The sequence below is a fragment of the Poecilia latipinna genome, unplaced genomic scaffold (assembly GCF_001443285.1).
Source record: "Poecilia latipinna isolate Pla-1442-1.1 unplaced genomic scaffold, P_latipinna-1.0 Scaffold677, whole genome shotgun sequence".
NCBI classification, from domain to species: Eukaryota; Metazoa; Chordata; class Actinopteri; order Cyprinodontiformes; family Poeciliidae; genus Poecilia; species Poecilia latipinna.
The window spans coordinates 1-12,573 of record NW_015113293.1 but is presented as its reverse complement, the minus strand read 5'-3'; the positions used below and the strand labels follow the sequence as shown (position 1 = coordinate 12,573).

The 12,573-nt window shown below is 39.0% G+C and overlaps 1 protein-coding gene across 1 annotated transcript; it reads left to right on the top strand.

Annotated features, from left to right (window-relative positions):
• Positions 1 to 51: 51 nt before the first annotated feature.
• tgm2b (transglutaminase 2b) lies at positions 52 to 11,739 on the top strand (the record flags this gene model as incomplete). The annotated part of the gene is made up of 11 exons (XM_015044466.1): positions 52 to 204; positions 5,955 to 6,134; positions 7,323 to 7,541; positions 7,818 to 7,936; positions 8,236 to 8,364; positions 8,447 to 8,624; positions 8,718 to 8,850; positions 8,928 to 9,031; positions 9,116 to 9,355; positions 11,210 to 11,485; positions 11,575 to 11,739. Coding segments are annotated over exons 1-11 (1,753 nt in total), but the record flags the coding sequence as incomplete, so codon positions are not given.
• Between the last annotated feature and the right edge of the window lie 834 nt (positions 11,740 to 12,573).

The following is a 12,573-nucleotide window of genomic DNA, read 5'->3' as shown; positions in this document are numbered from 1 at the left end:
CGGGTCGTCTTTTTTTTTTTTTTCCTCCCCCCTCTCCGGTTTAATGAGGGTTGTGTCACACCCCCTTTCTCTGACTGGTACAAGGAGGGTTAAATATAAGACCGAGATAACAGCAGAGAGGCATCTCGCTTTCTGCACTAAGCAAGACATTCATTCAAACAGAACCTCAGACTTTGAAAAGCACCGCAGCAGTCATGGCGCAAGGTAAGGAAATGCATCTGGACGCTTTGGTTAAATCTAACTTAATCTGGTTTTTAGAAAGTGATGTCACAAGCCTAGATTGCTTGAATGCGTTTGCTTTACTGGTTGCAAGCAACATAAACTTACAAGCTAACGCTGATTGGTTGATTCTTGGCACCGCTGACATACTTTTGGTTTAATGACGTCTTGATTGATAGTGTAAGCGCAATTAGGTTTGACGCGAAAGTTTTCAGATCGATATGAACTTTTTATGTTTGAAAGAAAAATGTACAGAAACTTATTATTAGCAGAAAACAGATCATGTTTTAATTATAAGTAAGAAATTTCCCAGTTTAAGTCAGATTTACAGACTGTAGTAGAAGACACGTTTTGTTTTCTCACTGCCCGATATGAAATCAGATTAGTTTGGATCAGTAGAACTACAAATATTTCTGTTTGCAAAACGTAAATACGTCCACATCCAATAAACTTCATTGTTGCGAAATAGCCTATTAGAAGCTCACAGTGTCATGACATCATCAACATCTGGATTTCCCAAATTGTTCACAGACATAGTCGTCTTATAGAAATGTATGAATATTTTTTTTTCTTTCTTTTTTATAAATTCAGTCTCATTTATTTTTCAGTATTAGGCCAATAGAAATTATTTTGGTAAAACTAATTAATCTAAAACATCAACATTTGGGAAAATAATATTTTGTGGGGTATCTAGATATGTGGTTTTCGCTCTACGTAATGATTATAATAATTATCTATGAATATGAGAAAATGTTCAATAAAGAGTTAGACAGGCAACAGCCTGATGGCTTTAACCTGCTAATTTTCTAAGCTCCTGCAGCCTGTAGCTGTGCTGCATGTGCAGATTTTTCTCGTCGTGTGTGACTTAAGTTGTTCAAGTTGAACTGTTATCTATTATTTCTGTTTTCCTTGATGATTAAAAGCACGTTTGAGAACATTTGTTTAGAGAAAAGTGTTTTATTGCCTGGACTTGTGTAACGTCACTCTTTGAGTTGTCTTGTTCAAAGTTGGGCTGTAACCCTGCTGGCTCTCCCCCCACTTTCTGCTTCCTGCAAGTAGTAAATATGTTTGACTGGTAGTGTGTACCCAATGAGTCCACCCTCTTTTTCTGTCTCAGTCATCTCACAGCGAGTCGTCACTACACCTCGAATATTCTCATTGTTTTACAAAATAAACCACTGTTGCTGTTTGCAAACAGTTTAAATGAAGTAATGCAAACATTTCCAGTGAGCAGAAACCAAACAGACACCACAAGCAGTTGTGGAGCAAAATCCAGCAATAATTAAAGGAGAGAACTCTGCTTCATACTAGAAAATAACTATAAAAAAACACCAATCTCAGACTTAGGTTTTTTTTTTTTTAATATATATAAAATTTTATTCATTACTAATGTTTTTGGTTTTTGATTTCTTGTGCAAGTCACACTCTTGAAATGGCCACTTACAACATACGTACTGTAATACTAGATGAACTCTTGGTGATCATTTGTCATATTGTTTATCATCTATCAGGATAAATTTCATATCATTATAATGATAATTTTTGATTTATCGTTGTCTCAATAAATTCCAATTAATGGTGTTAAAACCCCCAAAACTGACAATATTATCAGAGATTTAAGTATTTCTATTATCTCCAGCGCGTCAATAAATATCATTAAATTCTAAAACATGATCAAATGAAGTTACTTTGTCCAGATCTGAAGAAGCCTGTTTCAAAGATGAATGTTTTTTGAGAGCAGGATTTGTGTTTGTGGTGCTTTGAATGCTCTGCCATGCATTCACAGCCAAACAGTCACCCACAAAATAAGCAATAAATTGTTTTTAATCACTGTTTTCATCATTAGCATAATGGTAACAGCACATCATGGTTAAAATTTAAATCCACATCATTCACCTCTACTCTTGTGACGTAAAACAGTGTGTTTAAGTTTGCCAGTGACCTAAACACTCACAAAGCCATCTTATTGTCATCAAGAATCAAACACATTCTGCATGGTCCGGTCCAGCAGCACACAGCTAGAAGGAAAGGTCTTGCTGACATGAAAGCATAACAAAATATTTCAGCTTGATGTTTAAGTAGACAACAGCTGCTCTGAGATTATAATAGCCTCTGAAAACAGGTGCAGCTCTGAGCTGCCGCTAATTGACTCTATATTTGCGGGCCCATCCAGAATGATCTGCGTTAGACCCCCAGTGAAGGTATTCAGAAATATTCAAAGAGCAACTCTTCATGTTTGTATTTTCACCCAGACGTCAAGCTGGAGCCAGAGGTAAATAACTGTCTCATAGAACTCTGGATGCTTTTTTGTCAATGTTGTTTTTCATGTTGTCACCAGAGAACTTCTGAAAAGCAAACGGAGCCTGTTTTTCTTCCTGTTTGTACACTTATTTCCACCTCCGCAACACATTTTCAGTCAACAAATTGTTGCTAAACAGCCTTACGGCGTCACAAGTGACACCTGTTTTCCACACGAATGAAGTATTTATTTGTATTTTTAAAAAGTGCCTGTGGTGTAGACCTGGAGTCTGAGTGGGTGTTACCTGTGAGACTGAAAACTTCATTCACATCAGAGTGTTTGCTTGTTTGTGTTTCCTGGACTAAAATAGTCTTTTTGGTCCTTGCTACCATGTTAGGTCATCTTTATTTAATTTCCCTTTAATGCTCATACTGAACCAAGTGTTGCTGATGACAGAGCCCTTTTTGTGCTGTGGGGTCAGGGTTTAAGGAGCGACAGGAGAGGCACAGGCACACAGAGAAGAAGGTGGGGAATCTCAGGAATCTCTCCTCGTATAATCCGTTCTGGTAGTGAAGTATCCCTATAGATTCAGCTGCAAGTCAAGGATGCATAAGGTTCCACTTTGAATCACAAATGTGCACCATCTGGCAGCCAGCGCTTGCCTTGTGTTGTGTTTTTTCTTCTTAATTACCAACAATGGACATAAATCTCTTCAGAAAGTTGGGCATCTGTTTTTCATTCCTTTTTCAGACATCTTGGGCATTCCTTCATACATTATTAATTGAGCAGCACACTCTTAAAACTATGAGGCAAGAAAAAAAATAACTCAATATAGCATGTCAACCTACTTTTGGGTCAAACATGGACCAATCTAGTTCTGGTTGTATTTAACATTAAAGTGTTGGATTATGGGTTAACATGGTTCATGTTTAAACGTAAGGCTACAAAAACGTGGGTTGAAAAGGATAATCAATAAAATCGATTATTAAACTAGGTAAAGGTAATTTTATTTATATAGCACATTTCCAGCAACAAAGCAATACAAAGTGCTTGTACGGGTAATATTCTATAGCAACTTAATGCTTCCAGAGTCATTTGGGTGAAGGGGGGAGGGTTTTGATTTTGTATGTCTCCAATAGTTAATGAGTGAGAGGCAGGATAGGTCATCAGGTTATTACAGGAACACCCAGGAAAGACAATCATGTCCTGTGGTGGAAATTATCAACCAGCAATGGAGAACATGGGTACACATGCCAAGTCATAAATTTGCTCAGAAAAGAGTTTTCTGTTTTTAAAGCAGACCAGTTGACAACAAGAAAAGAAAAGAAAAAGAAAAAAGAAAGAAATATTAACACTATCATATTAGTGATATGATAGACCGACTACTTGCGAGTAAAGTAGTCGGTTTAAATTATAAAAACCTAAATTGGAACCTAAATTTCCAATTAAATTTAAGTTTATTTCCCATTAAAATTCTGAAATTCTGTTTATTAATCACAATCTACAGAAGCTCAGATGAAAAAAATGTGTTCACTTTTTAAAAACTTGAAATTCATAAAAAAAGAGGTGCGGCCCACGTTTCCCCTGCTGGTCAATGATCCAGAAAAGAAGTCTTCAGTGTAAGAGTCGCATCTCCAAGTCGGGCACTGAGGTATTGATGGAGGAGTGGTACAGTTTCTCATTACCATTTTTTTAAATGTATCTTTTCAAAGTTATGTCTTCAAATAGACATTAACATGTCCACAACAAGTAACAAGTTGATGAAAGGAGGCATAAAATAATGTATTTTAGTCAAAAATACACACATTAAGTGTACAGAAACCTGTCCACTCTGTTAAATGTTTTATGTAGTACTAAATCTAGTCTAAATATACTAAGGGTCATTAAGGGTTCTTGCTTTATCTCTCCATCAGTTTGGTCTTCCCGGGGGCGGAGGGGGAAATGTTGAAGCCCTGTGATCTGGAACACTGTACCAACACCATCCTGTGTATATTTTGTTTCTGATGAAGGCCAAGATTAAACACTGACTACTTCCCAGAAATGTTTCTTAATTAACTTACGTAAAGCAGCAGGAAGCATTTGTAGCGCAACTAAGTCTAGCCCAGGCTTGACATCATAACAGGGACTTGAAGCGAAGATCTGGGCTTTAGTAAGTGGCGAAAGTCTAGCCTTCTGACATGCATTTCCATCTGTGGAGGTGTTACACAAGAGAACTATAGCCTCTTGTTTATACAACTATCCTTTGGGTGGGACTCTGTGTGTTTTAGCGAGGTCCCTGGAGAAAGGAGACACTGTCCGTGTTTAGCTCCTATTGAATCAAGCAGAAACTAAATTATCTTAATGAATAGTAAATAACCGAACAAGCTGGTGGTTATGTATCTGATCTGAAGAGCTCACACTAAATCCTAACATGCAACCACATCATGTCTAAATTAGAAGAGATTGTTATGAATTAACAGCAATGATAAATGGGAGTGACAATGAGTTATATGAACCGTGCTCATCAGGACAGTACTACACTAAGTAATAAAGATTCTACATTATAGAACTAAAGTTTATGACATTTTTTCTAAGAATATAATCCTTACCTGGGCTGCCTTTTGCCTTCAAAACTGCCTTATGTTATGTGATAACATATGCTCTTTTGGACTGACATTTTCCTGGTCAGCAACAATAATACTGAGGCAGCCTATGGTGCTAAAAGGATCTCTTAAGAAAATATCCCTCAAAATCTAAGTCTAGCATATGAATATTGAATTGGACATTAAGATCTGTTGCACAATCTGTTACTATCCAACTTTGGAAAACCTCCAAGTTGTGACTGCAGTTTCCTGTTTTTCCCTGACAGGAGTGGCGCCATGTGTAGCCTGCTGATGCTGAAGCCCGTCAGTCTCGGGGTTCACTGTGTTGTAGATTCAGAGATGACATCCAACATATTTTGATTTCTGTTGCCTCTTTATTGTCTTGAACCAGGACTCTCATTCTCCCTCGACTTCTGACATCAGGGCCAAGCCATTCACACAACTGCTGGTTGCTGGATGTAATTGGTTTTTTTCACACCATTTTCTGAAAACTCCACAGATGGTTGTGAGTGAAAATCCCAGCAGATCAATAGTTCCTGAAGCACTCTTATCTGGAAATAACAACCGTGTCACGTTCAAAGTCAGACTCCTTTTCTATCCGCTAAGTCCACTTAGAAACTTCCCATCCGCCACAGCCAGATGCATTCAGCTGCAGCGGTGTGATTGGTTTACGTAAACACACTGACTTTACAGCAACATTTTTTTATGTGTTATTATATGAGGTCAATTAAAGGACATCACAACAACAGCGTGTTAATAGAAAAACAAAATTTGACTTAATTTAAAACAAACAAAAAATTGCCAAAAATATTAATATGATAGAATCAGATAAAAGCCACTGTTTAGTATGCGTTTTTACATTTTTGTAGTAAAAATACTTCTCTTTGAGCTACTGATGCTTGCTTTATTTTAAGCTCTGGACATTGAGCGCTGGAACCCGGAGTGCTTGTTCAACAACACGGACCATCGCACCGACCTCAACGGAGTGGATCGGCTCATCGTCCGGAGAGGCCAGCCGTTCACCATCAGCCTGTACCTTCGGTCTGGGAGCTACCAGCCGGGCATCAGCTCTCTTGACTGCATCGCAGAAACAGGTGCAGTCTTTCAATTTAAATAGTTGCTGTTCATCTAAAAAAAAATGTATGGATTAATTTAAATTATGGATTGTACAAGTGTGTTCCTCTCTGGTGAAAAAGCATCGAGGTTACTTCCTCTCATTCGGGAAGTGAGTGCACTCGCCCACTTATTGCTGGGTGTGTTTGTTTATGTTAATTTCCTTTGCAGCCTGTTTAAATATGAAGAGGGAAAGGGAGCAGCAGCGGGAAGCATTCTAGTCCAAACATGAGAGGTGCTTCTGAATGTGTTCACTTTTCATCTTTAGTGCATTGTGCTGTACTTCCTTTGCTAAAGTCAAGCCCTCCAGCATTTTTTGTGTATGACTGTAATCAGGCTCTTCTGTTATTGTTGGAAAGCATAGCTCTTACATTGCATTGGTCTTCTGAATTAAAAAAAGAAAAACCTATCTGTCTCTTGCAAAAAGCCTGATAAGGCAACAGCTGCAAACCACCCAATTCAACAGTGATATCAGGAAATGTTGCTGTCGGACGGAAAGTGTGTATAATCACAGATAATGCTATCGGGCCTTAAAACGCAGCTGTATTCTGATGGATTCAAGTTGGCTTTTCCATTCAAGTCAGGAAGAATATCGCAATGCAAAGCCAAAGGCAAAGTTGCTTTAGTTGACAAAACTGCTGGAAGATCTTCCAGAGTCCTCTGAAGTTTAGTGGGTAAGCATTTATCGGTTATTTATGGCACCTCTGTGCTGTAAATGAATGTCCGAATAGTTACAGATGCTTTAAACCTAAAAACCTTAATCAAATGTACATTATTCATATTTGTACACACTCATCATGGACACAGATGTTATGTTAAATTTGGCCATTTATTCCTGGATGTAATACACAACACACAGTTTTATATTGCAAAACTGCAAGGCACAAGTTAGAATTTATTTTCACCAGTTTGAATTAATTGTAGACTTAAATATATACATGCCCCTAAACGTGGCTTACAGTCTCTTAAATGTCATGGGTTGCTTAGAAACCAACTCCATGTGAACGGGTCTGTGGTTCCCCACACCCACCGATGAACATTATGGAGAAACCTTACAGCACACATGTGCACAGATGTTTAAATTCAGGAGCTTGTCTGGTGAAGTTGCAAACAATTTTGAAAGATTTGCTTTCTTCTTTCTAATTAACTGTTTCCTTGGTTGCTCTCAGGTCCTCAGCCCTCTGAGCAGTATGGCACCAGGGCCCGTTTTGGTCTCTCTTCTAGCATCGACACTTCCACCTGGAGCGCTACGGTAACCAGCCCCCCTGGAGACATGGTGGCCCTGTCCATCTGCTCGTCTCCCAAAGCTCCTATTGGACGCTACACCCTTACCCTGGGCCAATCAGAGAAGATTGAGTTCATTCTTCTGTTTAATCCCTGGTGTCCAGGTGGGTAAGCATGCCTGCATCTGGGAGGGAGGACATGTCTGTCAAGCAGAGGATTTAGTGGAGCTTAGATGATCATGTTTCACACCAGTGTGTGTTAAGGATTAGACCTGGCAAGAAGAGGGGATAATAAATCATAAAAAAAAATAATAATTGCCAAAACTTGGTGCATTGATTGATAATAAGCTGCAGTGAAGCATCTTAGGAATTTGTTTAAAACAAAAGTCTGCCAGTTTGAACTCACCTTGGGACATTGTTTGTGCTGTGTCTTGGCAACAGCGGATGCAGTGTATATGGACAACGAGCAGAATCTGGCAGAGTATGTGCTTTCTCAGGATGGGATCATCTTTCGAGGCAGCAGCAAACACATCATACCCACTCCCTGGAACTTTGGCCAGGTACCAACACCAACACTGACTCTGTTACCCTCTCCTTATCACCCTAAACAATCAGTCAGATCAGCCAGGAGTTTTGTCAGAGTGTTGAATGAGTTTCCATAAGAGTCATTACGATAAGAGGAAAATATGCTCTTACAAGATAACCTATGGGATTTCTAAAACGCTACAAAACTTATATGTGCATAAACTGTGCTGCTTTTACACTTCTTGAAAATATCCAGCTTGGTTTTGTTTTCCCACATTTACAGCATACCTTCCCACAGCCAAACATTCATTAAGTGCATTTGTTGTGTTTGCAGTTCGAAAGTGGAATCCTGGATATTTGTCTGAGGATTCTGGACATGAATCCCAAATGTTTAAGAAATCCTGGAAAAGACTACTCAGGGAGAAGGAACCCTATCTATGTAACTCGAGTGCTAAGTGCCATGGTACGACTAATTACTCCTGTCCAAGACTTAACATTTCACATGCGAAAAACGTTTTAGACCCAACTTTTTTGCTGTCCGCCAGGTGAATTGCAATGATGATAAAGGAGTATTGCTGGGAAACTGGACAGATGGATACGAGGGAGGGGTCAGTCCCTTGTTTTGGCGTGGCAGCGTGGAGATTCTGCGAAATTGGGACACTCAGTCCTGTCAGCCTGTTCGTTACGGACAATGCTGGGTGTTTGCTGCCGTGGCCTGCTCCGGTAAGAAACTGCAGGCTGTTGGCCTGTTTAGAGAAAACGACTCATTATTTTTTGTCAGTCAAAAACAGCAAACTTGATCTTCCTTTGTTTTAGTTTCCAGAGCATTGGGCATTCCTTGCCGAGTCATAACCAACTATCTGTCTGCCCACGACACCAATAGCAACCTGGTGATTGAGCATTATGTCAATGAAAACGGGGAACTCATTCAGTCCAGAGACATGATCTGGTTAGACTTCACTTACACTGTATTTACTGAGTGATTGGCAGTATTATGAACACTCACATTGTGTAATATATCTCCAGGAATTATCACTGCTGGGTGGAAAGCTGGATGACCAGACCTGACCTCAAGCCTGATTTTGACGGGTGGCAGGCTAGTGACCCCACTCCCCAGGAGAAGAGTGAAGGTAATACTTTTAAAATAAATATACATGTTTTGTAGAACTATTATCTGTTATTTTCAGTTCTAACATTGTCCCCATTTGTCTTAGGAGTGTATTGCTGCGGCCCCATCCCTCTCAGGGCCATCAAGGAGGGAGAGCTTACGTTCAAGTACGACGCCCCGTTTGTTTTCGCTGAAGTCAACGCTGATGTTGTCACAATGATGAAGAAAAAGGATGGCAGCACTTCAAAAGTTACCACAATCGGACTGGTGGGCCAGATGATCAGCACCAAGAGCGTTGGCAGTGACAGCAGAGAGGACATCACTCACCTCTACAAGTACCCTGAAGGTACCACATAACATGTAAAAATAATTATTTTCTATACGTAGAATACGTAGATATACTTGCATATAAAAGACAGGTAAGTAATTAAGTAAGTAATAGACTTTAAACTCTTATAAATTTTATTTTGTAGGCTGATTTGCACTCAGGCCATTCATATTAAATATCATTGGGTAAGATGAAAGTCACTCTTCCTTTATTGAATATTTTAATGGCCAAGCAATACCTTACCATTAGATTTTCACTTGTGCAACAAAAATGGTAGTTAAAAGATAAGAGCTGTTTATTTTTTACACTTTTTTGTGTAAAAAAATATTTGCCCCAATATGGATTTCCTCTATTCTAGAATATTTATTACTTTTAAATGTTTTAAATCAACAAACACAATGAATTAATTAATCAAAAGATAACCAGAGAAAATAAAAAAATGTAGATTTCAAATGATAGTTTAATTTATTTAGGTGAACCAAACTATTCTAACTAGCCTAAATGCCCCCTTTGTAAAATCAGGAATTAAATGTGATTAAAATGCATCATAAACATTTGATATTGTAACACCTTATTTTAGGATGTAGATATCTTTAAAAAAAAAACGCTTGTCAAGAAATCTATGTCTCCTCTCACTGCTTTCAAAATAATTAATTTGTAAGTTTTAATATAGATGTACCTATTAAGTGGACTTAACAGCCTGTGTGACTATTAAAGCAGATGTTTAGGAGTGTATAACACAATATCAACGTAAAATTAGATGAGGAGTTTTCACAGGGAAGCATCTGCTGCAGCCCATAAATCCCGTAAGGGTTGCAAGGTCATTTGAAAAGAATTTGAAATCCATCCCTCTTATAGTAAGGAAGATATTTCACAAGTGGAAAAAATTACATGTTTGCCAAAACCCTCTCAAAAGATGACATATGAGCAAGTTCACACCGAGGTGAAACTGTGTAATACTCTGAGACATGCTTACTTAAAGATCTCAGAGTGGCAGTTCAAACTGTGCAGCCATCATTAGCTTCCCACAGTCCTCACATTTCTACAGCACGTGTCCTCAAACGCCTCATACCAACTGTCAGTACATTTCGTAGATTTGCAGCCACACAGTCCATTTATATAAGTTGGAGGTTATTGTTAAGTATGAACTCCTCTATGCAGGAAAGTTCCTCGGTGAAATGTGAGGTTATCTGTCTGACAGCTGGATGTCATCAAAAGCCGAAGCCTGGAGCAGAACAATTAACCCAAGCGAAGGCACAAATGTCCACTACGGTGGTGCAAAAAGGAAAACAAATAGAGTCATCGAGATGGCCGAAGTTCAAACCTCACCCCACTGAAAGTATCAGGCTGTACTTTAGAGAGGGCCGTCTATAAACAAACGCACGCAAAGCTCAGTGAAGACGTTGTATAAGAAAAATTGAACCGACTTGTTTGCGCCATGTTGTGAGAGATCGATTGGGTCATAAAGGAGACAGCTGTGTTTTAACAATCTGCGCAAGCATTTGGCAAATTTAAATGCTTAACTTCTGTTGAATAAATGTAATTAGAAAATATCACCTCCTGTTCTTTTTTGGCTTAGTTTTCCTTGGAGTAGATGAAGTGTAATTATTGAAAATACAAAGTATTTCTTCATCTGTTGCATGCATAATTTTCATTTTTCTAAATGTGTTCGCCTGCTGGAAACAGTCAAATCAAATGCTGTTAAAGCTTTCGGTTATTCCCTAAATCCCTTATCAACAGGTTATTAACTCGTATGTAAAAGACAAAACAATATATAGCATTTTGAATGTTTCTTTTTTTTTTTTTTTTTTTTGACCACGTAAAGTACAAAGTCTCCCCGAGAGTCAGTGCATTGTGCTTCCACATTCCCAGGATCTGATGAAGAGCGCGAAGCATTCACGAAAGCCAACCACCAAAACAAGCTTCTCCAACAGAACCCAGACCCGGGTCTTCACGTCACCATCAAAGTTACGCCCGACATGAGGAAGGGCTGCGACTTTGACGTGTTTGCTGTTGTCACTAACCACACAGAGGGAGAGAAGAAGTGCCGCCTGGTGTTTGGGTCCTGCGCTGTGTCCTACAATGGGTTTTTGGGGGGAAATTGTGGTTTCAAAGACCTGCTGAATGTTCAGCTCCCTCCAGGTGCAGGTGAGTCACGCCACCGTCTGGACAGGGACATCTCTGAAATGATGCTTGTTCTAATTCTGTCAAAAATGCATTTGTGTGCGACACTCCAGAGAGGCGAGTTCCGCTAAGGCTGAATTACTCAAAGTATGGGGGCCAAGTCACAGAGGACAACTTAATTCGCCTGGCAGCTTTACTGCATGACTACTCCACAGGACAGGCCAAGCTGGCGATGAGAAACATCGTACTGGACAATCCTGAAATCAAAGTCAGAGTGAGTACAGTTCCTTTTTGTGCACTTTGAGGAGTGTTGCACGACCAATATTTTTGAAATCCTTTTGAGGTTATTCTGTCAGTTATTGTAAATATTTGGTTTTGATTCTTGTGCATTTCTGCAGCTCCTCCAGAGTAACCTTTGGCCTGTTTGTCTGGGCTCTCGTTGCCCAGCCTGTTAGTGTAGGTGGATGGCTGTGTCTTGGCAGGTTGGCAGATGTGCCTTTTTTTATTTTATTTAGATTTGATAAAGGACGATAATCTCTGTTCTATTCTATTAATAGATGTAAGATATTAAAAGCTTTGGACATTCTTAAATTTCACCCTGACCTGCCTGTTGGGCTCCTTTATCTTCATAATGTTTTCTTTTTCAATAATGTTTCAATAATATTTTCTAATAAACATTTGCAGAACAGCTGGATTTGTACTGAGATGAAATAGCAAATAGGTGGACTCTATTTATTAATTATCCTAAATCTCAATGCAATTGAGTGCACTGGACTTTATTAAGGGGTGTCACCGTGAAGGGGGCTGAATATAAAAGTATGCCACACTTTTCAGATTTTTTTTTTCTTTTTGCAAATGTACATCTATTTTCTTCCACTATTTCCACTCTTTAGTTTTGTGCTACTTTTGTGTAGGTCCATCAGTCAACATTCAAATACAGTAATAGTTATGTCAAATCAGACATTAAGCGCATGAAACTCTTTTTTCCGATAACATTGAATGCAACACAACGTAACCTGACACCTACTGCTAAGTAGCTGCAAGTGCGAGAGAAGGACAGAGCGCGAGGCAGCAGCATTGATGGATATATGTTACTGGACTCGATATTACAT